Here is a 27,278-nt window from a genome sequence, read left to right on the forward strand (position 1 = left end):
CTGCCTAAAGGCTTACGAATGGAATTTTATGTTCAATGTAGAGAGGCACGTTTTGTGAAGGGGGAGTAAGTAATTGCCGGCTAGCACAGTTATAGTGATTCCGAGTATTCGGGAGAAGAGCAACGGTTAGTCAGAGTTTGCCAAGCTGAACATTACCACGAGCGACGATTTAGGGCTAAACTGCCAACCGAAAGTTAAGTTCTGTGAGAGATTGGAGGGGCAGAGTTCACAGGCCTCTGGCTCACTTCCATCCCTCCAAAACCTGGCTTGGAGGATTGTGTAAACCAGGGCCCGACAGATGTTAGACCCCCCAGATAGAATCATAGAATAGCAGAGTTGGAAGGGGCCTTCAAGGCCATCTAGTCCAACCCCCTGCTCAATGCAGGAATCCACCTTAAAGCATCCCTGACAGGTAGCTGTCCAGCTGCCTCTTGAATGACTCCAGTGTGGGAGAGCCCACCACCTCCCTAAGTAACTGGTTCCATTGTCGCACTGCTCTAACAGTCAGGTAGTTTTTCCTGATGTCCAACTGGAATCTGGCTTCCTGTCACTTGAGCCTGTTATTCCGTGTCCTGCATTCTGGGAGGATCGGGAAGAGATCCTGGCCCTCCTCTGTGTGACAACCTTTTAAGTATTTGAATACTTGGGACTTAAACTCCCAGGAGCCCCTGCCAAACATGGCCAGTGGTCAGGAATGCTGGGAGTTGAATCCGAAACATCTGGAGATCTACTTTCTGCCCACCCTTGCTCTATACTCATCCTAAATGCATGTACGAGGGTGTTTTAGAAAGTAACAGCAAGGTGGTTGCCAAAAGTGCATGTTGAAAACTGTAAAGGTTTTTTCCAAAACACTCCCTCCTATAGATTTTGCCCATAATCTGCAAACTCAAAGCTAACCACGCTTAGCGTGTTGCAGATGTAATGGTGCACCATGGTTCGTGCCAAAAGTCGAGGTTGGGAAGGAATTCATGCACGTAGAGGGTGTGCAGGAGCCTGTGGCCTGGGTTCACACAACCTCTGAGTGTGGGTGGTTTGTTGAGCCATGGTTAGCACTCAGGTCATTTTTCACAAGGTGGCTTATTAACTTTGCAGCGTTGCTTGTTAACCACCCTGAACAACCCGGCAACAAACCGTGGGTTCTCAAGGTGGCTTGTTGATGGTTAACAACCCACCCACCCCCGTGGAAAATATCTTGGGTTCAGGCAACACAACCCATGGCTCAACGCACAACCCACGGTTCAACAACAACCCACCCTCAACCACTGAGTGTGGGTTAGCGTGTTGTGTGAACCCAACCACATGTTCTCTCTAACGTGACGCGTGACCCAGTCCTCAAGCCTCTGTTCTCCCATGTATGAACTCAGGGTCTCTACCAATCCCATCTCACTAGATCAGGGGTGAGACATCCCTTGATGATGCCCTCCCAGAATCCCTAACCATTGGCCATGCTGGCTGGAGCTTATGGGACTTGTAGTCCAAAACATCTGGAGGGCATCTGGTTGCCTGCCCCCGCACCAAGATGCGCTGAGGGAATGTGAGCTGCCCGCATTGTTAAGGTTTGCACATATGGACTGAAAATGCGTAGTCGAGCCAGCTTTACTACTATTGTCAACTTTAATAATAATTCTGCATTTTGGCGGCGTGGGAGGTGCTTTTACAGATGCTGAAGATGCCGAAGTTGCCGAAATCTTGTCTTCAAGCCAAGCTGAAGGCAAGGCAGCGCCTAGTCAAGAGGAGGTCTTTGCCGAATGTTCCCAGAAGAGGATACTTGGGCTGCTGGCCGCCATGTTGCCTCGCCTGAAATCAGTAAGGACCGCCGTGCAACCTGGCGAAAGCAGCAAGAATGAGGAAGTGGCTGAAGGAAGATGCAAAGAGGACCATGTGAGCCATTCATTGGTTCTGGCATCTCCTTCATGGGCCCTCTTTCTTGATAGGCTGCTTGCTTTCCCCTTCTCCTTCAGCAGCAGTGGTTGTCTATGCTTTGGAGGCAGGGCTATGCCAGGGACTTTGGAGGCAGGGCTATGCCAGGGACTTTGGAGGCAGGGCTATGCCAGGGACTTTGGAGGCAGGGCTATGCCAGGGACTATGGAGGCAGGGCTATGCCAGGGACTATGGAGGCAGGGCTATGCCAGGGACTATGGAGGCAGGGCTATGCCAGGGACTATGGAGGCAGGGCTATGCCAGGGACTATGGAGGCAGGGCTATGCCAGGGACTATGGAGGCAGGGCTATGCCAGGGACTATGGAGGCAGGGCTATGCCAGGGACTTTGGAGGCAGGGCTATGCCAGGGACTATGGAGGCAGGGCTATGCCAGGGACTATGGAGGCAGGGCTATGCCAGGGACTATGGAGGCAGGGCTATGCCAGGGACTATGGAGGCAGGGCTATGCCAGGGACTTTAGAGGCAGAACTATGCCAGGGACTTTGGAGGCAGGGTACTAGACAAGTACCGCCCAGTATCAAACACCCCCTTTTTAGGGAAGGTACTTGAGAGGGTTGTGGCGGAGCAACTGCAAGCACTCTTGGAGGATACTGATGATCTAGACACATTCCAGTCTGGTTTTCGATTCTGTTATGGGACTGACTCAACCTTTGCCGCCCTGATGGATGACCTTTCTTGAGAGAGGGACAAGGGGGAATGCATGGTTGTGGTATCCTCCTGGATCGACTCCGTGGGATGGGCATCAGAGGCACTGTGCTACAGGGGGTTCAGTCCTACCTACGGGGTTGTTTTCAGAGAGTAGCATTGGGTGACCACTCCTCGGCCCCCTGGCAATTGAGCTATGGGATGCCACAGGGCACCATCTTGTCCCCAGTGTAATTTAACTTCTGTATGAAGCCGTTGGGAGCAGTCAGGAGGGGATTTGGAGCTAAATGCCATCAATACGCTGATGACACGCAGCTCTGTCTCCCTGTGACAACTGAATCAGGTGAGGCTGTTCGGGTCTTGGACTGGTGCCTAGATTCAGTAATGGGCTGGATGACGGCCAATAAAAGACAGAAGCCCTGTGGGTCAGTGGTTCCTGAGTCCGGGAGAGAGGCTCATGGCCTGTTCTGGATGGGGTTGCCCTCCCTCGGAAAGATCAGGTTCGTAGTTTGGGGGTACTCTTCGATCCATCTCTGTCGCTGGAGGCCCAAGAGGCCTGCTTCAGTTGGACACTCACAGGGCTAACGCTCATCTTGACCCTGCGGGGAAGAAGAAGGAGCTGTGGGTCTGCCCCTCCATTGGCAGATGAGAGGGGGGAGCAGGGCCTTCCTATCAGTCCCGCTAAAGAGTCTCCTTCATTTCTTTTTCTTTTCTTCCTCTTCCCTCCCCATCCCCTTTTCCTTGTGTGTCATGACTTTTTCTTTTTTTCTTTTTAGAATGTAAGCCTGTCTTCTTTACCGATTTATTGTAAGCCGCTCTGGGGGCCCTTTTTGGCTGAGGTGCGGGATAAAAATAGTCTAAATAACTAAATAAATATGAAGCCAGAAGCAGGAATGTGGAGGAGAAGTGTTTCGCATCACCAGCCCCTGCTAATCCCCCCCCCCACCTCCTCCTCCTATTTTCTCTCCAAAGGGCGTGACGATGTCTCTGATTAACCTGGACCAGATCCTCCCTCTCATGTTTGAAGTCGTCATCTCTAACGCCGGCCACTTAAACGAAACCTACCACCTGACCCTGGGGCTCCTTGGGAAGTTGATCCGGAGGCTGACGCCCGCGGAAGTTGACGCTGCCGTGACCAAGGTCCTCTCAGCCAAGCATAGCCTGGTGGCCGCCGGAGACGGCTCCACGGTGCCGGAAGGATGGAAGACCACTCACCTGCTCTTCAGCCTGGGAGCCGTCTGCCTGGACAGGTGTGTTTGCTACCGTGACTGAAACGCCAGCGGCTTTCAGACACCGTCAGGCTGTCAGCATGTATGTGTCGTGTCTCTCAGAACGCTCTTACTTTCGCTGGGAGGCAAACGATGAGGCTTGCTAAGTAATCCACAAAGCTTTTATTAAGCAACAAACGTCTCTTAGAATCATAGAATAGCAGAGTTGGAAGGGGCCTACAAGGCCATCGAGTCCAACCCCCCTGCTCAATGCAGGAATCCACGCTAAAGCATCCCTGACAGATGGTTGTCCAGCTGCCTCTTGAAGGCCTCTAGTGTGGGAGAGCCCACCACCTCCCTAGGTCACTGGTTCTATTGTCGTACTGCCCCAACAGTCAGGACGTTTTTTCCTGATGTCCAGCCGGAATCTGGCTTCCTTTAACTTGAGCCCGTTATTCCGTGTCCTGCACTCTGGGAGGATTGAGAAGAGATCCTGACCCTCCTCTGTGTGACAACCTTTTAAGTCTTTGAAGAGGGCTATCATGTCTCCCCTCAATCTTCTCCTTTCCAGGCTAAACAGGCCCAGTTCTTTCAGTCTCTCTTCATAGGGCTTTGTAGAGTCTACCTCTTGGAAACAACCCCCTAGGCAAAACTATTTAAACTAAGCAGAACAATTGTCTGTTCAAGAAGAGTAAGAAGTTACTTCTCAAATGCCCGTAACTTAGAGCGCCTGTTGCGGTGGTAGGTTCTGGCGTGATCCCTCCGACTTTCTCACGCCCTCTTTACGCGCCGTGTGTTTCAGCTTCCGGCGGACCCTAGCATCAGTTAGTGTTTCGGAACGCTCGCCCCCGGAAGCACACTCACTTCCCACTGAGCGTGTAGGATTTGGCCTTGAGGAGAGAAGCTCTGGAGAGGGCTGACTCCCAGCTGGGGAATCGCCCGTGAGAGCTTCCTCTCCCGCTGGTACAGGCTGGTTGGTGTCTGGCGCGCTGCGTCTTCTCGTTCTGACTCTGATTCTGATTGATTACCTGAAACACCTTCTCCTAAAACAGGGGCAGTAGGGTTAGACATGACACCATGCTCATGTCGGCCAAATGTGTTGCAAAGAATAAACGAACCTAACTTAAAATATTTCTGAGCGGTCCTTCTGTTTAGAAGGACTCCCTGGGCAGCTAACGTGACAATAATGTCTGAAACAAATCCACACCCCAACGAGCCGTTCACTCTGACTGTTGGTTCGCAGCCGCGTCGGCCTCGACTGGGCCTGCACCATGGCCGACATCCTTCGCGCCCTGAACGCCTCCGCTCAGTGGCACGACGTCGTCGCCGCGTTCACAGACCACTGCATCAAACAGCTGCCTTTCCAGTTGAAACACACCAACATCTTTACCTTATTGGTCCTCGTCGGGTTTCCAGAGGTGAGCAGATGAGTCAGCTCCGGGCTTTTCAGGAACAGACGCGCGATCAGGCCGAAGGAAGCGGCTCGCTGGGATGGGGGGACGCGACAGGAGCTGCGCTCTCCGTCGGTTGACTGCCTGGCATTTGAATTCCTCTTCCTGCCCTGCAGGTCCTGTGCATGGGAACCAGATCGGTGTACATGGATAATGCGAACGAAGCCCACAACGTGGTCATCCTCAAGCACTTCACGGAGAAGAACAGGGCGGTGGTGGTCGACGTTAAAACCCGGAAGAGGAAAGCAGGTTCGTTTGTTCATGTGTTTTCTCTCTCAGCCTGGTACCACCCCGAAGGTGAGATATAAATATGAAAAGGCGGGCCGTAGGTGTAAATAGGCGGGCCGTAGGTGTAAATAGGCGGGCCGTAGGTGTAAATAGGCGGGCCGTAGGTGTAAAAAGGCGGGCCGTAGGTGTAATAAATAAATAAAGGTGTGTGTTGCTACCAGAACAGACATGATGTTAACAAGACCAGAACTCATGAGGCAGGGTGTTTCAGAGGTTTCGTCTTGAGTTACCCCTGGTGTGTGTGTGCGTGCGTGCGTGCATGCATGCAGACTCTCTCTCTCTCTCTCTCTCTCTCTCTCTCTCTCTCTCTCTCTCTCTCTCCTGTTTTAGCTCATTCCCAGTTCATTGTGCTCTTCACTGTTGTTGTTCTTCAACCTCTGATTCATTCCTCCAAAGTATAATTCAGCCTTTCCCAACCTGGCTTCCTCTGGATGTGTTGGACCACGACACCCATCATCTCCAACGTCCACGCTGGCTGAGGACGATAGGAGTTGTCCAAGTCATCGGGAAGGCGCTGGGTCGGGAAAGACTGACTTAAGGCATCTGACACCCAGCTCCCCTTATTAATTAGTTTAATTGTTTATTAGTTATTTTTTCTCCCTTTCTTCTTTTTTCTTTCCTCCTTTGTATTATCCCCGCCTCCCTAAAATTGTATTAATTAATTTTATATAACAGCTGTTTAGACACCAATTGTTAGGGGACTGATCACGTTTTGGTTACAATTAAAGTAAAAAAGTTTTTAAAATAATAATAAAATAATCAAAATGCAATATTAATAACTTGAGTAGAAGGTGGCTGTTTGAACATGTGGCGAAATAGATGCCGTTGCACCATAAAACCTCTGCCTTGCCTACCTACCCTTCCCGCGGCTGGCAGAAGCACCATTAAGTTATGAAAACCAGCTGAATTTCTTTAGGGAGGGGTTGTTTTCGTGCGGAATTTCATTTCAGGTCCACTGATTCTGGCCCACTTGCATTGGCTGCCTATACGTTTCCGAGCCCAATTCAAGGTGCTGGTTTTAACCTATAAAGCCCTACATGGCTTGGGACCATAATACCCGATGGAACGTCTCTCCCGACATGAACCTACCCGCTCACTGCGCTCAACATCTAAGGTCCTCCTCCGAGTGCCTACTCCGAGGGAAGCTCGGAGGATGGCAACAAGGGACAGGGCCTTCTCTGCGGTGGCTCCCTGACGAGGCTCGCCTGGCGCCGACACTGTTATCTTTCAGGCGCCAGGTCAAGACTTTTCTCTCCTCCCAGGCATTTAACACCATTTAACACCGCTAAGTTTGTTTTTTAACGGACTCCCAGAACTGTTGTTTTTTAAATGGATACTGTTGTTTTTATACTGTTATTTTTATGTTTTTAAATTTTTGTATACTTTTAATGTTTACTGTTTTTAACTTTTGTAAACCGCCCAGAGAGCTTCAGCTATGGGGCGGTATATAAATGTAACAATTAAATAAATATAAATAAATAAATAAAACACTTGCCAAGAGGCCTCCGCCGAGGCCGGCGTTAACCTTGATGGCCTCCGTGTTCCTTGCCCCTGGCTCAAGCCCTGGCCGACGCGCTCCTGTTTTTCCGCTTTCTAGTGAAGGACCTCCAGCTGGCTCAGTCGTGTGGACAAGAGGACGACCGCGTGTGCCGAGGCCAGCTGCACCAGTACCTCCAGCACTTCGTCTTCATCGCTAGCCACCTTCTCCAGACCAGCATCGACAGCAACTTCGCAGAGGCCGTGGAGGCAACCTGGGTCTTGTCCCTCGCGCTGAAAGGGCTTTACAGAACGCTTAAGGTACAGAATGGCACCGGGCAGGGCGTAGGCAACCTTTTGGGGGACGGGGGACAGGGGGGCGCGGAAACGTTTGACGTAATTAAAAAGGGTCCTGGGCACCATCACAAAATGGCATGGGTTGGATGACCAGTGATGTGGTGGAAGCTCTCCCTACACCCAAGCCCGGATTTTGACTTCTGCCCCACACCTCCAGGCTCTTTCTCTGGCTCAAGTTCAGACGGCGCTTTTCTCTTCGCAGTGGGAAAGTTTTTAGGAGGTATTCACCGCACAACGTGTTCTACCACCACCGTTGTGCGACTGCGGGCTCCTGTGGAGTTGAGTAAAAGGCAACACGGCGTTTGGTTGACAGTTCCTCCAGCCCCTTTCCTCCCCCAGTCCTACTGATGGTATCCCATCAGCCCTTGCTGCAAAAAAAAAAGGAAAGAAAGAAAAAAGCAAACCCGGCAGCTCTCCTAGAGCGGCACTCGCTCCTTTCGCCGCTCTTGCCAGAGAACTCTGTAGCCAGTGGGGAAAGTCCACTCAATGCAACGGAAAGCTGCACACAACACGCAACACAACGGTTGTGCAGGAACTCTGCTCTGCACAGCGTGGCTATTCAGCGTGGAGGGTTCCCCAAAACAAACTCCACCGTTGCATGGGTTTTTTTTTCCCCTTTGGACCACAAATTTGCCGCTCCCAGTTTGTGGAATGGCCTGCCGGGAGAGATTCCTCAACTTAACAGTCTTCCGGAATTTAAGAAAGCCATAAAGACTGATCTCTTCCGGCAGGCCTACCCAGTGGAATTTTAAATGTGCCTTTTTTTAACGGTGTGCTGCTTTTAACGATGCACTGGTTTTAAACGTTTGAATTCGTTGCATGTATTTTATGGTGTTTTTATTTGTGTTGTACCCCGCCTCGATCCAGAGGGAGAGGCGGGTAACAAATAAATAAATTTTATTATTATTATTATTATTATTATTATTATTTCTCAACAGTGGTGTAAAAACTCCACCGTGGAGTTCAAAAACCACTGCTGAGAAACGTGTTGTCTGAATTGAGCCTCTCTCTTTCTCTCTGGCTTCTTTCTCGGCTGGCTGGGGGGCTGCTGGGGGTTGTAGTCCAACACGTCTGGAGGGTGCCAGAACGCTGATATCCAGCCACATCTGTGAAAGCACTTGTTCATCTAGGCCTACGCCGTACCAAATTTTAACTGTCACCGTTCCTTTCCTCTGTCCGGCAGGTGCACGCCTTTGAAGAGATCCGCACGGCCTTTCTCCAGACAGGTTTGCTTAAGCTGCTGGTGAACAAGTGTAGCAAAGGAACGGGCTTCAGCAAGACCTGGCTTCTCCGAGACTTAGAGGTAACGGAGTCCTCGTATTTAACAAACGACAAAGCTATTTTTAAAAAAAAAAAGACCCCATGTTAATTATTCCTCCCAACACACCACAGATCTTTGAGCTGAAATCTCAGGTAGGAGTGTGGAGAGTGGGATTAACGCGCACTCTACATGATTTAAATGTCAGCTGATAGTGTGTGTTTTTTCATTGGAATACTTATACAGATTTAAAGGCAATAGCATGTACTTCTGTTATACTAATTAATTTAGGGGGGCGAACGAAGGAAACCAACGGCTGACCCACTAATAAGTTTTAGCGAGCCCAAGAACCACATTGAATCATAGAATCATAGACTAGCAGAGTTGGAAGGGACCTATAAGGCCATCAAGTCCAACCCCCTGCTCAGTGCAGGAATCCACCCTAGATGGTTGTCCAGCTGCCTCTTGAAGGCCTCTCGTGTGGGACAGCCCACCACCTCACCAGGCAACTGATTGCAGTTGCCTGATTGCAGCTTTGTCTTTTCTCTCGTCCTCTTGTAGATCTTGTCAGTCTTGCTTTACTCCTCCAAAAAGGAGACCAGCTCCCTGGCTGAACACAAGGACTCCGCGCTCGAGGAACGAGACCAAGCCCTCGACCAGCCCGTCGTCACCCCCACCGATGCTGACCAGAACAGGCTTGACCCGCTGGAGGGCTTGGATGAAACCACCAAGATATGCTTCCTGGTACTCTTCGACGCACCCTCGGGTGGGGTGGGGCCTAGCCATTGGCCTGGCTACAATGGTTGTGTCCAGTAAGCTTGTATTTCAAAGCCCAGTAGCCGCCACGTTCTTTTTAATAAAAAGAACATGTTCCCAGTCCTCATCACGGCAAAAGAAAGACCTGAGGATGCAAGACAGCAATTACAGCCCTTCTCTCGTAGGGAGAATCTTGCTCTTGATGTAACGTGGCTGCGGAGGTCAATCACAGCAGCGGTCCTCACTGTGACTGTATCCCTTCACGCCACCCTCTCTCCTTGCCAGGGTTCGACTCCAGTTCGATTCTCTGTGAGAGCACCAGGCCTGCAACAAACGCTACTGTGACACCTTAAAGGCGAACCCAGACGCCTTGTGCCATCCGAATCGGTGGACTAGAGCCCATTTTCTTAGATGCACGGTTAGGCCGGCCCTAGCATTAGGCAGAGTGAGGCGACCAGCTTTGGGTGTCGTGAAAGGGCTGCAAACTCATAGTTATTTAGAGCACCATCCTATGCATGTTTAGGCAAAAACAAGTCTTATAACTCCCAGCATCCCCAGGCACCATGGTTGGCAGAGGATACTGGGACTTGTAGGCCTTTTTTCTGTCTAAACATGCATAGGGTTGCACCCTTGATGTATTATCATCATCATCATCATCACAACAACAACAACAATAATAATTTTAGTGCCAGGCACAGGGAGTGGAGGTTCTCTGTCTCAGCTTCCAAAATAGCTTTGGGCACAAGGCGCCTTGAATTGGGGTGGGGGTGGGGGCTCTGTTTGCGTCTCCGCCTCAGGCAGCAAAGGTTTGGGGGTGGCCCTGAATGTCAGGTAAAAACAACCGGAAATCTAGGTTCTGCAGCCCCATAGATCTTGATTATGTGGACCAAAGAGGTATCCTAGTTTAATGAACATACATGCTTAATTGAATCCTAGAATCCTAGAATAGTAGAGTTGGAAGGGTCCTATAAGGCCATCAAGTCCAACCCCCCGCTCAATGCAGGAATCCACTGTAAAGCATCCCTGACAGAGGGTTGTCCAGCTGCCTCTTGAAGGCCTCTAGTGTGGGAGAGCCCACCACCTCCCTAGGTCACTGATTCCGTTGTTGTACTGCTCTAACAGTCAGAAAGTTTTTCCTGATGTCCGGCTGGAATCTGGCTTCTTTTAACTTGAGCCCGTTATTCCGTGTCCTGCACTCTGGGAGGATCGAGAAGAGATCCTGGCCCTCCTCTGTGTGACAACCTTTCAAGTATTTGAAGAGTGCTCTCATGTCTCCCCTCCATCTTCTCTTCTCCAGGCTAAACCTGCCCAGTTCTTTCAGTCTCTCTTCCTAGGGCTTTGTTTCCAGACCCCTGATCATCCTGGTTGCCCTCCTCTGAACCCCCTCCAGCTCGTCTTTATCCTTCTGGAAGTGTGGTTGGGGCAGGATTTCAGGCCTGCAAAGCCCACCCCCACTCACGCCTGCATCTCCAAATTCTTCTCAGAGGCAGGGAGAAATGCCGTTGCCCGTTCTCTCCCCTCATCTCCATGAAACTCCATTTCAGATGACGCACGATGCCCTTGACGCTCCTCTGCACATTCTCCGGGCCATGTACGAGCTGCAGATGAAGAGGACGGATTCTTTCTTCCTGGAGGTCCAGAAGAGGTAAAAGAGAGGGGGGCGGCTGTTGTTTCTGAGCCGGGCTGAAAATAGAAGGCTTGTGGGTCCATGGAGTGGTTTGAGGGTTGGGTGTGAGAACAAAAACCGCCTAACCCTGGGGAAAGGAGGGTAAGATTTGCCGCGGATTGTTCAGAATCGCAGGCCTTGAGTTGAGGTGGGAGAGCGGGGGCAGGTTTATTTATTTATTATTTATTTATTTAATTACATTTATATACCGCCCCACAGCCGAAGCTCTCTGGGCGGTTTACAACATTTAAAAATAGTAAACATTAAAAGAAAGTGTGGATTGTTTTTGGGATGAGTGGAGCAACCTTTAGTGAGGATTCTTCAAGGCTGGCGCTACGTACAAGGAGTCCTTTTGTATGCTGCAAGATAGAGGTTATAAATGTTTGGCGCAAATCTTGGTAAAAGGAACAATACAGCAGAACGTGGCCTACGGTTTCCACTTCACCCATCTCACAGGGACATACCCGTTCTTGGTAACGGTATATTTCCAAACCGTCCATCCAAAAGGGCTGAAGGCAGAACGTTAAACCTGGCCAGAGTGAAAGCTTTCCTGAATTTAGGAATATTCAAGTCCACCAGATATCAGTAATGACTCAAGTGCTTGCACGAGAGGTTCCTTTCCTTTCTTAAACGGACAATTACATTGGGAACACAACTTGGGACTCCCAACGCTGAACGCAAAAACTTAGTCTGAGTGACTTCAAAGGGGGCAAAGCTTTTGTATGCACACAACTGTGATCCATATAACATCTGGGAGATGGCAAATTAAGTCTGACAGGCAAAGAGAGACGAGCTGATTTGCAAGGAGCGTATTCCAGGTTTCTACGAACGGGAAAGCTAACTTGAGAGATTCAGCCCGCCCACCCACCTCACCCCGATGTAAAGCAGGATACAAAAATGCAAATAGGGGAGGAAGCTCTGTACGCAAATGCAGTCGCTGATTTTAATTGCGGTCTTTTGACTGTAAAATATTTCTTTACGTTCTTAAAGATTCGACGGTGATGTAGTTACAACGGACGAGCGGATCCGGACGCTGGCTCAAAAATGGCAGCCCTGTAAGCAATTGCGATCTGAGGAGCAGAGTTCCAAAGCGCTGGATACAGACATGATTATCGTGCCGTGTCTGGTGAGTGTGCCGTCTTGAGCAGAATTCTCTTTACGCGGTTCCATGTGTGCAGCAAGCGAAGCCCGTCTAATGCAGCCGCAGATCTCGGGACATGCTGATGTCATGTCCATAAAACCAATACTTCCAAGTCTTCAGATAACCAAAAAAATAAGGAACGTCACAAGTTCAGAGTACTCAGAGTCCCCATGACCTCAGAAGGAGATGCATTTAGGAATAATGCCCACAATCCGTTTTGAGGCGCTTCGTTGACGTCGTCACCATTTTGTTAGAGGTTTGCCATAGGTCTCTCTTGGCCATCAGGGGAAGGCCTCCTCAGTCTTTTGGGGTCCGTGGGCACGTTTGGAATGTGGAGAGCCTTGTGGGCACTCTCGCAAAATGGCTACCACGGGGGAGCTTGCCCCGTTCATAAAATGGTTACCAGCGTGTGCGTGGCCCGTCACAGTCCCCAAAAGGTAAAGCAGGCAAGACACACAAAAAAAGAAAAGAAGAGGAACTTGCCTCAGAATAGGGAAAGAGGTCGGCTGGACTCCCAAATACAAAACCACGCTGTGGAAACCAAAATGAAGATTTGCAGAATGCCATCCTTGCAGGCCCTATGAAGAGAGACTGAAAGAACTGGGCAGGTTTAGCCTGGAGAAGAGAAGATCGAGGGGAGACAGGATAGCACTCTTCAAAGACTTGAAAGGTTGTCACCCAGAGGAGGGCCAGGATCTCTTCTCGATCCTCCCAGAGTGCAGGACACGGAATATCGGGCTCAAGTTAAAGGAAGCCAGATTCCAGCTGGGCATCAGGAAAAACTTCCTGACTGTTAGAGCAGTACGACGATGGAATCAGTTCCCTAGGGAGGTTGTGGGCTGTCCCACACGAGAGGCCTTCAAGAGGCAGCTGGACAACCCTCTGTCAGGGATGCTCTAGGGTGGATTCCTGCATTGAGCAGGAGGTTGGACTCGATGGCCTTGTAGGCCCCTTCCAACTCTGCTATTCTATGATTCTAGGGTTGGTTTTTTTTATTTTAAAAAAATTAAAAAACACTTAAGAAATAAAGTAAAATCAGGAGAGGCAGTTTGCCTAGCAGACACCAAGAGATGTGTCTGTGGGAAAATCTGGAACTCACGACCACAAGACGTAGTGACGGCCACCAATTTGGATGGCTTTAAAAGGGGGTTGGATAAATTCCTGGAGGAGATGGCTACTAGCCCTGATGGCTATCTGCTACCTCCCGCGTCAGAGGAGACTGTGTTAGGGAACCTGGGCGGGAGGGCGCTGTTGCCGCCATGTCCTGCTTGGCCACTGTGAGAACAGGGTGCTGAACTGGATGGACCCTTGTTCTGATCCAGCAGGGCTCTTACGTTTTTAGACACCAGGGTTAGGATGACAGGCTAGGAAGTCTTGGGTTCAAACTCCCCGCTTGTAAACGTTGGTGGTGGTGGCTTCGGCATCTGTGTTTGATTTTGCAATGCAATAACTCTGAATCTGTCCAGCCGGCTCCTGTCTTCCAGCCGAAACCCGCTCCCTGCAACAAAGCCACCGAAGAATCCAACCCCATCACCCAGAAACTCATCACCAACACAGAAAGCGACCTTCAGCTCAGCTACGCCAAGCAGCGGCGCACGAAGAGCTCGGTCCTCCTGCACAAGGAGCTGGACTCCAGGGGCAAGAAAGCCGCGCGGGGCTACCTCTACCGGGTCAACGAGGCCACCGCCGTCCTCTACGCCAGGCACGTCCTGGCTTTGCTCTTGGCTGAGTGGCCCGAGGACGTGGCGATCAGCGAGGAGATGTTGGAGCTCAGCGGGCCGGCGCACATGACCTACATCTTGGATATGCTTTTGCAACTGGAGGAGAAGCAGCTCTGTGAGAAGGTAATAATAATAATAATAATAATAATAATAATAATAATAATAATAATAATAATAATATATTTATTTCTTACCCGCCTCTCCCTTTGGATCGAGGCGGGGAACAACATTAGTACAGGAATCAACACATCTTAAAAATTCTTGATTTAACATTGATCTGGGTAGGCCTGCCGGAAAAGGCTAGTCTTTAAAGCTGCCTTAAAATCACACAGAGAGTTAATTTTACGAATCTCCTCCGGCAGGCCGGACTGCTCTAACAGTCAGGAAGTTTTTCCTGATGTCCAGCTGGAATCTGGCTTCCTTTAACTTGAGCGATGTGGTATTGTGGTAGGTGCATGTTGGGAGTTGTAGGAGAGGCATGGAGGGGAGCTGAGAGGAAGAGGAAGTAAAGGGGTGGAGTCAGGAAGATTGGAGTGTGTTTGTTAGAGTTGCAGTTCCAGTCTAGGCCGAGAATAAAGGAGTGTTTAAGAAGATGTCTCTGGTGTCTTAAGATTCTTGCAATACAACAAATTGGCGAGGAGGATGGGATGGCTCTTCTACCTTTGACTCCACCCCTTTACTTCCTCTTCCTCTCAGCTCCCCTCCATGCCTCTCCTACAACTCCCAACATGCACCTACCACAATACCACATATCCCCTTTATTTAAACACAATAACTTTTCCCCACCCTAGTACATAACAGACTCGCACATCCCTGCAAACAACATAATACAACTTTTATCCTTGAGTCAATAACGTTGTTAATTGCTGCTGATGTCATTACTTAACATAGTCTTTAGCCGATGCAGGCTGTTGTCTAGCGTGCCGTGTTCTTACAGATCCTCCTGAAGGTGCTCCGCGGATGCAACGAAAGCATGCTGGCCACCATGGCGCTCACGGCCTGTCAGTTCATGGAGGAGCCCGGGATGGCAGTCCAGGTGCGCGAGTCCAAGCACCCCTACAACAACAATACAAATCTTGAGGTAAGGTGCCTCGTGGCGTTGGCATCAGATACGGGAAATTTAGCAGACACGCAGCGTGTGGCTCATTTTCTCGAGCAAACCACCTTGAGAACCCAGGGCTGGTTGTTTTTTTTAGCCATTATATATTATTACATTTCTATACTACCCAATTGCTGAAGCAATGTTCAGGGTGGTTAGCCCCTCCGTGAGCCCCTGCCAAAGGAAGGGAAGCAGGTGGCTACTAGGAGCAGGGCCTTCTCCACTGTGGCACCCTGGCTGTGGAACGAGCTCCCCAGAGAGGTCCGCCTGGCGCCTACACTGTACTCCTTTCGTCGTCAGCTGAAGACCTTTTTATTCTCCCAGTATTTTAACACTTAATTTCAACTTAAATTTAAATGTTCTAACTCTGTATTTTAATCTTATATCAATTTTGCTGTGCGGTTTTTATCCTGGTTGTGCTTTTGATACTGTATTTTTTGTATTTGTGCTTTTAACCTGTTGGTTGTTTTATTATGGTTTTAATGTTTGTGAACCGCCCAGAGAGCTTCGGCTATTGGGCGGTATAAAAATGTAATCAATCAATCAATCAATCAATAGCAAGCCACCCTGGCTGCGTCGCGGCAACGCGCGAACACGTCCTGCTGAAAATGGGCTGCGTTTTAGACGACGCGACCCCCTCACAGTTCAACGAACAACCCCACGGTTCGAAACACCTCGCGCTCCACCGCTGGGTGCGGCTTGGCGTGTTGTGTGAACAGCCCTAATATGGTTTAGTGGGTGGGCCAAACCCAGGGAGGCCTGAGTTCAGATCCCCGTTCTTCTATGTGGCTCGTTTGGTCATCGCTTCTCACCACAGTTGACTTCACAGGGTGGCTGTGATGATCAAGAGAGAGCCATCTGGGAGCTCCTTGAAAAAGAAGGATGGGATAAAAAATACGTAGCTCTTACTCATCGTGGATTCAGAAGTATCCGTCTGGGTTGCAGTTTGCAAAGCCTTCCCCTCTACTTGAAGCCACAGATCTCCAGCAGACGGTTCTTAGCCCAGCCTCCCCACCTGGTGCTACAACTCCCAGGATTCCGGACCATTCTCCAGGCTACTGGGGCTGATGGGGATTGGAGTCCGGAGCATCCTGAGGTCATCATCTTAGGGAAGGCTGGCTGGCTGACTTATTTATTTATTTATTTATTTATTACATTTTTATACCGCCCAATAGCCGAAGCTCTCTGGGCGGTTCACAAAAATTAAAATCATCATAAAACAACCAACAAGTTAAAAATACAAATACAAAATACAATATAAAAAGCACAACCAGGATAAAAACCATGCAGCAAAATTGGTATAAGATTAAAATACAGAGTTAGAACAGTAAAATTTAAATTTAAGTTAAAATTAAGTGTTAAAATACTGAGAGAATAAAAAGGTCTTCAGCTGGCGACGAAAGGAGTACAGTGTAGGCGCCAGGCGGACCTCTCTGAGGAGCTCATTCCACAACCGGGGTGCCACAGCAGAAAAGGCCCTGCTCCTAGTAGCCACCTGCCTCACTTCCTTTGGCAGGGGCTCACGGAGAAGGACCCCTGTGGATGATCTTAAGGTCCGGGCAGGTACATATGGGAGGAGGCGTTCCTTCAGATAACCTGGCGCCAAGCCGTTTAGGGCTTTAAATGTCAATACCAGCACTTTGGTATTGGTATTGATTTGGTACTTAGATATTCCCCTTCGTTGGTTCCTCACTCGCCACAGATTCCACTGATCCCTGTCCTCCAGCCAGCTGCCTTCGGGGCGGATCTTGACGCGCGCCTGGAGCGTCTCAAGCGCTCCGTTAATCCCGGTGCCCTGCTCCCTTCCACAGGATAAGGTTCACATCCCCGGCGCGATCTACCTCTCGGTCAAGTTTGATGCTCAGTGCAATACGGAAGAGGGTTGCGACGAGCTCGTCATTGCCAGCAGCGGTGACCTGGTCCACGATCGGCACACATTCAGCGGGCCTCCGCACAAGTGGACGGACTTCGAGCTCCCAGGTAAAACCCAGCAGCACTGGTTGGGGTTGGGCAGTGCGGGGGGAGGCCGTTTTTCAAGGCTGGCGGCTCCTTCAGCAAACCCTCCCTGTGTCTTGCAAAGCGCCAGGCGGGGCGGAAGTACTACGGCTGTGCACAGCCCCCCCCCTGATTCACCTTGGAGGCCGATTCGGCGCTTCGGATTTGACCCCAATTTGATTCGGGGTGCCTTGGAACCACCGCGGCCCACTTCGGGTTCAGAATCCGAAGCAGGGCGGCGGTCGCCGTTCCCTGGGCTCAAGGCTACTGGGTGTCCATAGGACTCCTCCTCCTCTTCCTCACCTCCCGAAAGGGCAGGCGGGTGGGGGGCAGCAGCTAGCCATCGGGCTGAATTGGCAGCCCAGGCCAGACCCAAGTTGGATTCGGGGATCCTTCCGCCTGCGAAGCGGCTGCTCCTTCACACTGAGCTCGGGGCTTCCTCCTCCTCCTCCTCCTCCCACCGCTGTGGACGTCTTCACTTACATGACGAACTGGGTAACGACGCTTCCTGCGAAAGAAAAGGGTTCCGGGGTTCCAGCGTGTTTTGCGGGTTTGATTCCTTTCCTCCGGCCGCCTTTGAACTGGGGGCTGGCAACCGGGGTGGGCGGGTTCAGTTTGAACCCGGTGTCTTCCCCCCCACCCCCCTCAACAGCACCCCTTCTTCGCTCTCGGGGATTTCGTTCCCCGAGCTTGGCAGGGATTGAAAAACACCAGCTGTCCTGCCCTATGCTTGCGCTTATTCCCTGCCTTAGCACCCTTATGGAGCAGCTTATTAATGGAGAGCGCTCTCTGCCTTTGTTCAGAACATTTTGCTTGAGGGGGGGGGGGAATGCACTAGCAACCGCATGGAGCCGACATTTCAGCGCTTTCGAGATCAGAACCCTGTTTTGTCTTGCAAAGAACCGGTTGTTTTTATTTAAAATAAGAAAAAGGAAAGCCTCTCTGTGCAGAAAAAAACATTGATGCCATCTCTTCCCCACTACCCCCACCCCGGATATAATGATTAATGAACAAGGGTTTCATTTTAGGGTTCTGTAAGAGCCTTTGGAACCGCTGTTTTCATCTTCTAACATTTACCAAGTGGGGCGTGAGGATACTGTTCTGCTGAACCCACAGGGTATTGCAAGAGGGCCTTCTCTGTGGTGGCCCCCCGGTTGTGGAATTATTATTATTGTTGTTGTTATTATTATTATTATTATATTGATTTGTATCCCGCCTTTTGCCCAATGCTGGGCCTCAAGGCGGCCTTACAAAGTTTAAAATATACATGGGGGGGAGAGGGAAACAAAACCATAAACATTTAAAATACACAACAAAATTATAAGACGATAACATAGATGGAGGGGCAGATTATTCTCCAAAGGCCTGCTGGAACAAAAAAGTTTTAGCCTGCTTCCGAAAGCCCGTCAAGGAGGGAGCCAGCCTAGCTGACGTTTTCGCTGACGTTTTCTTGGCAGGCTTTATAGCGGGGTGGTTCGCCGTTGCCTTCCCCGGCCGTGATTGCCTTTCCCCCAGCTAACTGGGTCCTCATTTTACCGACCTCGGGAGGATGGAAGGATGAGTCAACCTGAGCCGGCTGCCTGAAACCAGATTCTGCTGGGATCGAACTCAGGCCGTAGGGAGAGTTTCGGCTGCAGAAACTGCTGCTTTACCGCTCTGCGCCACACGAGGCTCTACTGTATATTAAACATGCACCTATTTGTGAATATTTGTTTAAATGTATATATTGGAAAAATAAATAAAGCAATTTAAACACACACACACACACACCAAAACAGCAACAACGAAAGATACCTCAAATGAATCAGGAGAGGTGTGGTTCTTTTTAAAGAAAAACTATAGCTATGGATACGTTTTAATGCAAGCGCTTACAAAAAAAACTGTGATGGCAACCAGGTGAGAGAACAGGGGGAGCCTCTTCTCCGCCTGCTGTCCCTGGATGAGAGAATTCCACCTTCCTTTCCGGCAGGAGACACGCTCTACTATCGCTTCACCACCGACATGAGCAACACCGAGTGGGGCTACAAGTTTACAGTGACGGCGGGTCACCTGGGGCGCTTCCAGACAGGTCAGTACCCTTCAGGACGGCTGCAATCCCAGCCTTGCTTTCGTTATTATTATTAATTTATTTATATAGCACCATCCGTGTACATGGCGCTGTACAGAGTAAAACAGTACAATAGCAAAACCCTGCAGCGTGGGCTTACATTCTAATAGAATCATCATAAAACAATAAGGAGGGGAAGAGAAGGCACCAAACAGGCACAGGGGAGAGTAAAACTAACAGTAGAAAAGTCAGATCAAAATCAAGTTTTAAAAGCTTTAGAAAAAGGAAAAGTTTTTAGCCGAGCTTTAAAAACTGTGATTGAACTTGTAATTTGCAAATGTTCTGGAAGAGCGTTCCAGGCGTAAGGGGCGGCGGAAGAAAATGGACCATCAAGGAGGGAGCTGGTCTAGCTTCCCCGGGAAGAGAGTTCCAGAGCACCGGAGCAGCCACCGAGAAGGCCCTGTCCCATGTTCCCAACAAGCGCTCCTGTGAAGATGGCGGGACTGAAAGAAGGGCTTCTCCAGAAGATCTCAAAGCACGGGCAGGCTCATAAGGGAGAATACGTGCTTTCAAATAACCTGGACCCGAGCCATATAGGGCTTTATAGGTCATAACCAGCACTTTGAATTGAGCCCGGAAACAGACTGGAAGCCATTGGAGCTGTTTTAACAGGGGAGTTGTCTGCTCCCTGTAACCAGCCCCGGTCAACAATCTGGTGGTGCCCTTAGGATATGCTGGACTTCAACTCAATCTGGGAACTATTGGAGTTGCAGTCCAACACATCCCGAGGGCCCCACCGGGTTGGGAAAAGCTGTTTTACAATTCTAAGCATCTGGGAAGGGTTAAGAGCGGAGAGGTGGGGCGGCCTTGAAGGGAACGCAAAGGAAACATAGGCAGCCATGTCAAGCCCTCCCGTTGCATTTCAGGCTTCGAGATCCTGAAGCAGATGCTGTCGGAAGAGAGGGTCGTCCCCCACATCCCCTTGGCCAAAGTGTGGGAGTGGCAGGTGGGCGTGGCTTGCCGGCAAACCGGCCACCAGCGATTGAAGGCCATCCACCTGCTCCTGAAGATAGTGCAGTGCTGCAGCGAGAGGTAAGCTCAGCGTTGTCCTTCTTTGAGCAAGTGTCTAGTCCATGTCGTTCCACGGAAAACCGATTCCCCAACGGTGATACACTCTTCGAGGCCTTAACGTTTCAGAAGCAATCAATTCTCCCGGTCCTGAGCGCCGCTCTTTGTTAAATTCTCTTCCGTTCTTCCGTGGGTGGCCAGTCGATGGGCACCGAAAGCTGAAAAGCAGGGAACGTCGGTCGAAATAGTTCGGAACTGCAGCTGCTCCGGTTCCCATTTCTCCACAAACCACCAGCTTTTAATTTTATGTATTTGTTAAATTGATATCCTGCCTTTTCCTCCCAAGTAGTTTCCACGGTCGTCCTCCGCTCCTGACCTGCTTTCCTCCAGACCAGCCTTCCTCAACCTGGGGCGCTCCAGATGTGTTGGACTACAACTCCCAGAATGCCCCAGCCAGCTGGGGCATTCTGGGAGATGCAGTCCAACACATCTGGAGCGTCCCAGGTTGAGGAAGGCTGCTCCAGACGCTGCAGGCGTGTTGTGGGATTGCTGTGATGAGCAGAGCCGTTCACGCTAGCTGGGGGGTTGGATTTAGACAGGGGAGAAACCGGGTTCAAATCCTTACTCAGCCATAAAGCAGATTTGGGTGATCTTGGGCCAGTTGCTACCCTCTTGCCTTGCCTACCTCACAGGGTTGTTGTGAGTAAATATTGTGTGCAGGGGAGAGTACCATGTACTGGGCACTCTGCCTGAGCTCTTTGGAAGCACAGTTACAAGATGGGGGATACTTGGCTCAGCAAGACTACAAACGAGAAGGATCTTGGAATTGTTGTAGATCACAAGCTGAATAGGAGCCAACAGTGCGATATGGCTGCAAGAAAGGCAAATGCTATTTGAGGCTGCATTCATAGAAGTATAGCTTCCAAATTGCGTGAGATACTGGTTCCTCTCTATTCGGCCCTGGTTAGGCCTCATCTAGAGTATTGCGTCCAGTTCTGGGCTCCACAATTCAAGAAGGACGCAGACAAGCTGGAGCGGATTCAGAGGAGGGCAACCAGGATTATCAGGGGTCTGGAAACAAAGCCCTATGAAGAGAGACTGAAAGAACTGGGCCTGTTTAGCCTGGAGAAGAGAAGATGGAGGGGAGACATGATAGGACTTGAAAGGTTGTCACACAGAGGAGGGCCAGGATCTCTTCTCGATCCTCCCAGAGTGCAGGACACGGAATAATGGGCTCAAGTGACAGGAAGCCAGATTCCGGCTGGACATCAGGAAAAACTTCCTGACTCTTAGAGCAGTACGACCATGGAGCCAATGTCCTAGGGAGGTGGTGGGCTCTCCCACACTAGAGAGGCAGCTGGACAGCCATCTGTCTGGGATGCTTTAAGGGGGATTCCTGCACTGAGCAGGGGGTTGGACTCGATGGCCTTGTAGGCCCCCTTCCAAGTCTATGATTCTAGGATTCTGTGAAGAGGAAGGACAGGGCAGCTAGATGAAAGAGAACGTAGAGAGATTCAGAACCGGAGCTTGAGAAACGAGCATGCTTGAGGGGTGGGCGTTAGCGCTCAGACTGCGAGCGCACACAGTGATTCCCCAGCATGGCGCCTCCTCCGCATCAATCCCAGCATCCTCTCCTTCCCTTTCAGGGATTGTGACCTCACTTTGCTGAAGCCGCTATGGCACCTCTTCAGCTGCATGGAGAACAACGTGCACCAGGACGTCACCCGGCCGGGGATCCTCCTCCCGCTTCACCGGGCGCTGACCGAACTTTTCTTCGTTACCGAAAGCAGAGTTGGCGTAAGCGTTTCGCTTCTCTCCGGCACTGTGAAGAGCTTGTAGGCAAATAGCTCAGGCTCTTCTCCGCCCCACCACCCACCCACCCCTGCTTTTCAGAGGTACAGTCTGTGGAAATGCCGCATCAGGCTGGAATTAGTCTCCTGCGGCTGTTGACACGAACGCTCTTTTCCCGAGGGCTGCACCGGAGCGATACTTTTGCCCGCCTGGGACTTCTGTTCCCACACTGGAAAGAAGCGTTCCGGTGCGGTCTGGCTGAAGACTTAAGCGTGTTTGTTATTCCGGATGAATTTGTAGCAAAATAAAAAATAAAAGCCCCGCACCAAAAACTTTGCAACGAGAAATTGCAAGCCCTGTTCAGGCCCCATTGCGGACTCTGCGTGTGCATGTTTATTTTCTCAACAGAAGCTTGTTTCTGAGTCTCGCTTCTCATTGCCCTTTTTCCGCTTCGCAGGAACTCGGATCTCTGCAGGATTATTTGCTTGCCTTAAATACGGAAGACCAGCTCCATCGCTGTACAGCACAGGTAAAAAGCTCCAGTTGTGCCCGTTTATCTCCCTCCCCTCCTGTCCCAAGGCTGCTAACCACCTCTGTGCCAGGTGAAACACCACCCCGCCTCATGAGAAAAGAGGGCAGGACCCTAGGGCAAAGAAAGAGCTTCTTGGAGGAGCCGGGAAGGGTTAGGAATGGGCGCAGTAACGTCCTTGGGAGAGCTGAACCGGCATCCTTTGTAATAATAATATAATAATAATATATTTATTTGTTACCCGCCTCTCCCTCTGGATCGAGGCGGGGTACAACACAAATAAAAACAACATAAAATATATACAACTAATTCAAATGTTTAAAACCAGTGCATCATTAAAGCAGCACACCATTAAAAAAGGCATCTTAAAATTCAACTGGGCAGGCCTGCCGGAAGAGATCAGTCTTTATGGCTTTCTTAAATTCCGGAAGGCTGTTAAGTTGAGGAATCTCTCCCGGCAAGCCATTCCTCAAACTGGGAGCGGCAGAAGAAAAGGTCCTCCGGGTAACAGTTGTCAGCCTTGTTTTTGTTGGCTGGAGTAAATTCTTCCCAGAGGACCTGAGTGTGCGAGGCGGATTGTATGGGAGAAGGCGATCCCGCAGGTCACCTGGACCCAAACCATGTAGGGCTTTAAAGGTGAGAACCAACACTTTGTACTTCGCCCGGAAACTAATTGGCAGCCAGTGAAGAGATTTTAAGACTGGTGTGATGTGGTCACCCCTAGGTGTGCCGGTGACCAGCCTGGCTGCCATATTTTGAACTAGTTGTAAGTCATCATCACCCTAACTGATTCCATTGTCGGACTGCTCTAACAGTCAGGACGTTTTTCCTGATGTCCAGCCGGAATCTGGCTTCCTGTCACTTGAGCCCGTTATTCCGTGTCCTGCACTCTGGGAGGATCGAGAAGAGATCCTGGCCCTCCTCTGTGTGACAACCTTTCAAGTCTTTGAAGAGTGCTATCACTCCTCTGCACAGCGTGGGTATTCTGCGTGGAGTGTTTTCCCAAAAAAAACTCCACTGTTGCGTAGAGTGTTTCCTTCCCTCTGATAGGCTCTCGACATGTTGCCTTCCCAACAAAGCCCTGACAAAACCTACAGTACGAGTAGAAAGCATCGAATTTAATTTTGACTCCAGCAGCAAAGGACGTCCACAGTCCCAGACTGGTTGCTTTCTCTTTAGACTTTTGGCCCTGGCAGAAGGCGGCTGGATTCAACCACCGAAAAGCCCTCTCCGCTTGCCTCATGCCTGTGTGCAGAGGCTCCTGGAGGTGGTCCTACGATGAGCAATCCAGAGACCCTTTAAGCACCCCAGGTCCCGTCTGTTTAGGATTTTAAAGGATTGTGAATTGAGCCTGGAAACAAGCTGAGAACCTGTAGAACAGCCTTCCTCAACCTGGGGCGCTCCAGATGTGTTGGACTGCAACTCCCAGAATGCCCCAGCCAGCTGGCTGGGGCATTCTGGGAGATGCAGTCCAACACATCTGGAGCGCCCAGGTTGAGGAAGGCTGCTGTAGAAAAACTCCTTGAGAACAAAGGGTCCTATGCTCACCCCAGAGAGCCTTAATAATCCTCTGTCTCTGTCTCTCTCTCTCTTTCCGTACAGGCCCTGAAAAACATAGCTGCTATTAGCCTCGCCATTAACTATCCCAACAAATCAACAAGCCCCTGGAATGTTTAATAGCGGCTTTTGCGGCTCGGGGCAGGACGGGGTTGGTCCGTAGGAACCTTGACGCGAGCGCCTTCGCTTGGTTCAGGCACCGGAGAAAGAGAAGGGTCCCTTCTGCTTCTGTGTATATCCACTCTGCCGCCAGCCCGCCCACCGTCCTTCCTTCCGCCTCGTTGTAGATTCCGTAAAAGCAACTGCACACCTCCCAGGAAAACGGCGGTGGGGGGGGGGGCGCACACACTGCCCCCCCCCCTCCTGCGTCATGTATGCGCTTCTCTCGTAGCATGTCCGTGGAACAGTATTTACTTTCTCTGGATTTTGGAAGGAGAACGGAAAGGCCAGGGAAGAGGGGAACGCGGCACGCCCACCCCAACCCACCCCACAAGGATGAGGAAACTCTTCCGGTTACCGTCCCCGCCTTCCCCCGAAAAACCGAATCACTGGGAGTGGCTCGAAGCGTTGCTTTGAACACGAGCGGCTGCAAGAAGAGGCAAAGGAGGATTTTCTGAGTGCGGCAAGGCAGAAGACAGCCCAAAGTTGCCACCTCGTTTCTTTTTTTTCTCTCCCCCCTCCCCTCTTTTGCGACCAGGAGACAACTCCTTTCCCCGTGAGCCGTGGTTTCTTGTGTACGACGTAGGACTCGTGGCCTGGACATTGTACTGCTTCCTCACAAGGAGGCAAGTGAAGGAGAGGATTCTTCTCTCCAGCGGGGTGATGAAGTAGAAGGGGGGCTTCTCTCCCCCCCCCCCCCCACCTCCCAGATCCCTTTGAATTTCCGGCAGTGTAGGAAGTTGCCGCTCTCTCTGGCAGCTAGCGACCAGCCCATCTTGCTTCACACAGCAATAACAGCGTGGACTCCTCCTCGGCGTGGCGTCTGCAGGACAGCCTGTGCAACGGAATCAATCAGCTTTCCTTTCTTCCCCGGGGAGGCGGAGGACCGGGGGCTGCTGGTTTTTCCCCCTCTCCGAGAACAAGCTGCCCGAAAGGCCAGGGCCCTTGTGCGCGGAGGCGGGGAAACGGGCGCGGTGCCGGTCGCCTCCCCACGTTGCCGGCTTTATTTTCGTCCCGGGTCGAGCTTGCAGGGATGTCTCCTTTTCGGAGCCCGTCGGCATAAGCAGGCTCCGGTGACGTTCTGTCCGGCGGTACAGCCTGCCGCAGAACGCACCAGGAAGCCGTGCTCGCTGAAGCACCTCTTCGAAAGCGTCGGAAAGGCCGCGCCGCCTTCCCGGCCTCGCCAGGTGGAAGGGAAAGGCTTAGCAGTCGCTGGAATCCGAGAGGGTGATGGTGGGGGGAAATGTGTGATCGTGGGGATGCTGTTTATAAGGTCTTTTGTGTGGCTGGGAAAGGGACGGGAGCCTCGCTGGCGTAGGCCATGCAAAATTCACAAGATTGGGCAGAATGTGACCCTTGAGGGCGGAGGACATTCCCCCTAACGCCGCCCCTGAGAGCAGTAGCCATAACCATCTATTGTCCAGACTGTATTTGCGCTCTCATATACACACACACACACACACCAGGTTTTCTTTGGAACATGAATCGTGGGAGGTGTTCCTATTGGAAGCCAAGAGAGGAGCGGCATCGTTTGCAGCCACGTGGCCGGTGTTTTCCAAAGCCCACCTTGATACATGTCGTTGCCAAAGGGGGCGAAGGGGATCCCTTTTTGGGGGGGCGGACCTGTGGAGCTCTGGGGAAAATCAAATCATAAGACAAGCGGGCGAGAGTCCCTTCACATCCAGCTTGCTTCAAGGGGAAAAGGGGACTCTTCCGAAACCCCCGGGTGTTTTCTTTCTCTCCTGCCTCTTTCAAAACCAAAACCCAGGGACGCAGCATGTACAACGCCTCCGAATCAACGCCCTCCCTCCTGTTTCTGACGGCGTCTGGGTTTGCCTTCCTACATCGCCGTGCGCGTGAAAAAGAAGCGAAGGAATCTCATGGTTGGCCCCGGCGCTCAGCGGGAGTTTGTGAAGCCAGTAAAAGGCCTTTTCCCCTTCCTTTCTTCCTCCGCCGCCTTCCTCGTCTCCTCTACACAGAACCTGCTGGGCCAATGCTAAAGCCTTACCTCGGTTGCACTTTTGCGTTCCCCTCTCCCCACGCCTAGGAAACGTGACCTTCCTTTGAGCTAGAGTAGTAGCGTGAAGAAAAGCAGGTTACACATTGAACGAAGGTGGCTTCCGGAAGCCTTGCGGAGGCGTGGGACTACAGCGCCCATCATTCCCAGCCTGGAATGATGGGCGCTGTAGTCCAACGCACCCACACAGCCGCCAAGCTGCAGGAGCTTTCACTCAAGATATTTTGACGCACGCGCCTCTCCTAATATCCGTAGTTTTCACTCGAACACAGGACCCGCGTTTCGAACCGTACAAACCGGGAGGGAAGGGGGAATGAAATGTGCCTATAACAATGTTTGCGTGTGTTTAATTGCATCTGACATATTAAGAAACCGCCGCCGCCCTAACACATTTTTTATTTTTTTGGGGTCTTTGTTTGTCACCATAAACGCTTAAAATGGGTGGTCATTTCATTTTCTTACGGGTTTTCTTTTGGGCATCATGAAATTTAATCATTGAGGCAGGGTGGGAGGGAAGTTTATATTTCGGTTTAAGATTATTAAAACCAACCCCTTAGATTTCTTCCTGTTTGGTTTAATGTATATTAAAAAAAAAAAAAAAGTTATAGATGCGGTGGATATATGCAAATGAAGAGATATATTGTAAAAAAAAAATCTATTAAAAATGGAAGTATGAGGTGATGTGTCTGATCATTGTGAAGGGTGGCGGAGGGAATTTTTGTTGACTTTCAACAAAAATTAGCAGAATTGAAAGCATCCCTGACAGACGGTTGTCCAGCTTCCTCTTGAATGCCTCTAGTGTGGGATAGACTTGGAAGGGGGCCTCTAAGGCCATCGAGTCCAACCCCCTGCTCAGTGCAGGAATCCACCCTAAAGCATCCCTGACAGGTGGCTTTCCAGTTGCCTCTCTAGTGTAGGAGAGCCCACCACCTCCCTAGGACTTTGGCTCCATGGTCGTACTGCTCTAAGAGTCAGGAAGTTTTTCCTGATGTCCATCCAGAATCTGGCTTCCTTTAACTTGAGCCCGTTATTCCGTGTCCTGCACTCTGGGAGGATCGAGAAGCGATCCTGGCCCTCCTCTGTGGGACAACCTTTTAAGTGTTTGAAG

The 27,278-nt window shown here is 50.7% G+C and overlaps 1 protein-coding gene across 2 annotated transcripts in view; it reads left to right on the top strand.

Moving 5' to 3' along the window:
• Positions 1 to 26,848, top strand: part of ZZEF1 (zinc finger ZZ-type and EF-hand domain containing 1) — an 89,955-nt gene extending 63,107 nt beyond the window's left edge. Inside the window, exons 40-56 of one of the 2 annotated variants that reach the window (XM_063146676.1) lie at positions 1,649 to 1,806; positions 3,559 to 3,836; positions 5,038 to 5,212; positions 5,362 to 5,494; positions 7,131 to 7,330; positions 8,550 to 8,669; positions 9,186 to 9,368; positions 10,925 to 11,025; positions 12,037 to 12,172; positions 13,672 to 14,031; positions 14,846 to 14,989; positions 16,819 to 16,987; positions 18,972 to 19,070; positions 19,976 to 20,141; positions 21,764 to 21,914; positions 22,366 to 22,437; positions 24,040 to 26,848. In XM_063146676.1, coding sequence (XP_063002746.1) covers positions 1,649 to 1,806; positions 3,559 to 3,836; positions 5,038 to 5,212; positions 5,362 to 5,494; positions 7,131 to 7,330; positions 8,550 to 8,669; positions 9,186 to 9,368; positions 10,925 to 11,025; positions 12,037 to 12,172; positions 13,672 to 14,031; positions 14,846 to 14,989; positions 16,819 to 16,987; positions 18,972 to 19,070; positions 19,976 to 20,141; positions 21,764 to 21,914; positions 22,366 to 22,437; positions 24,040 to 24,114 — 2,720 coding nt within the window. In that variant the 3' untranslated portion in view covers positions 24,115 to 26,848. Of the gene's footprint in view, positions 1 to 1,648; positions 1,807 to 3,558; positions 3,837 to 5,037; positions 5,213 to 5,361; positions 5,495 to 7,130; positions 7,331 to 8,549; positions 8,670 to 9,185; positions 9,369 to 10,924; positions 11,026 to 12,036; positions 12,173 to 13,653; positions 14,032 to 14,845; positions 14,990 to 16,818; positions 16,988 to 18,971; positions 19,071 to 19,975; positions 20,142 to 21,763; positions 21,915 to 22,365; positions 22,438 to 24,039 lie in introns of both variants that reach the window. The other variant, XM_063146675.1, reaches the window with a different exon arrangement.
• The last annotated feature ends 430 nt before the right edge of the window (positions 26,849 to 27,278 follow it).

The sequence above is a fragment of the Elgaria multicarinata genome, chromosome 22 (genome assembly GCF_023053635.1).
Source record: "Elgaria multicarinata webbii isolate HBS135686 ecotype San Diego chromosome 22, rElgMul1.1.pri, whole genome shotgun sequence".
NCBI lineage: Eukaryota > Metazoa > Chordata > Lepidosauria > Squamata > Anguidae > Elgaria > Elgaria multicarinata.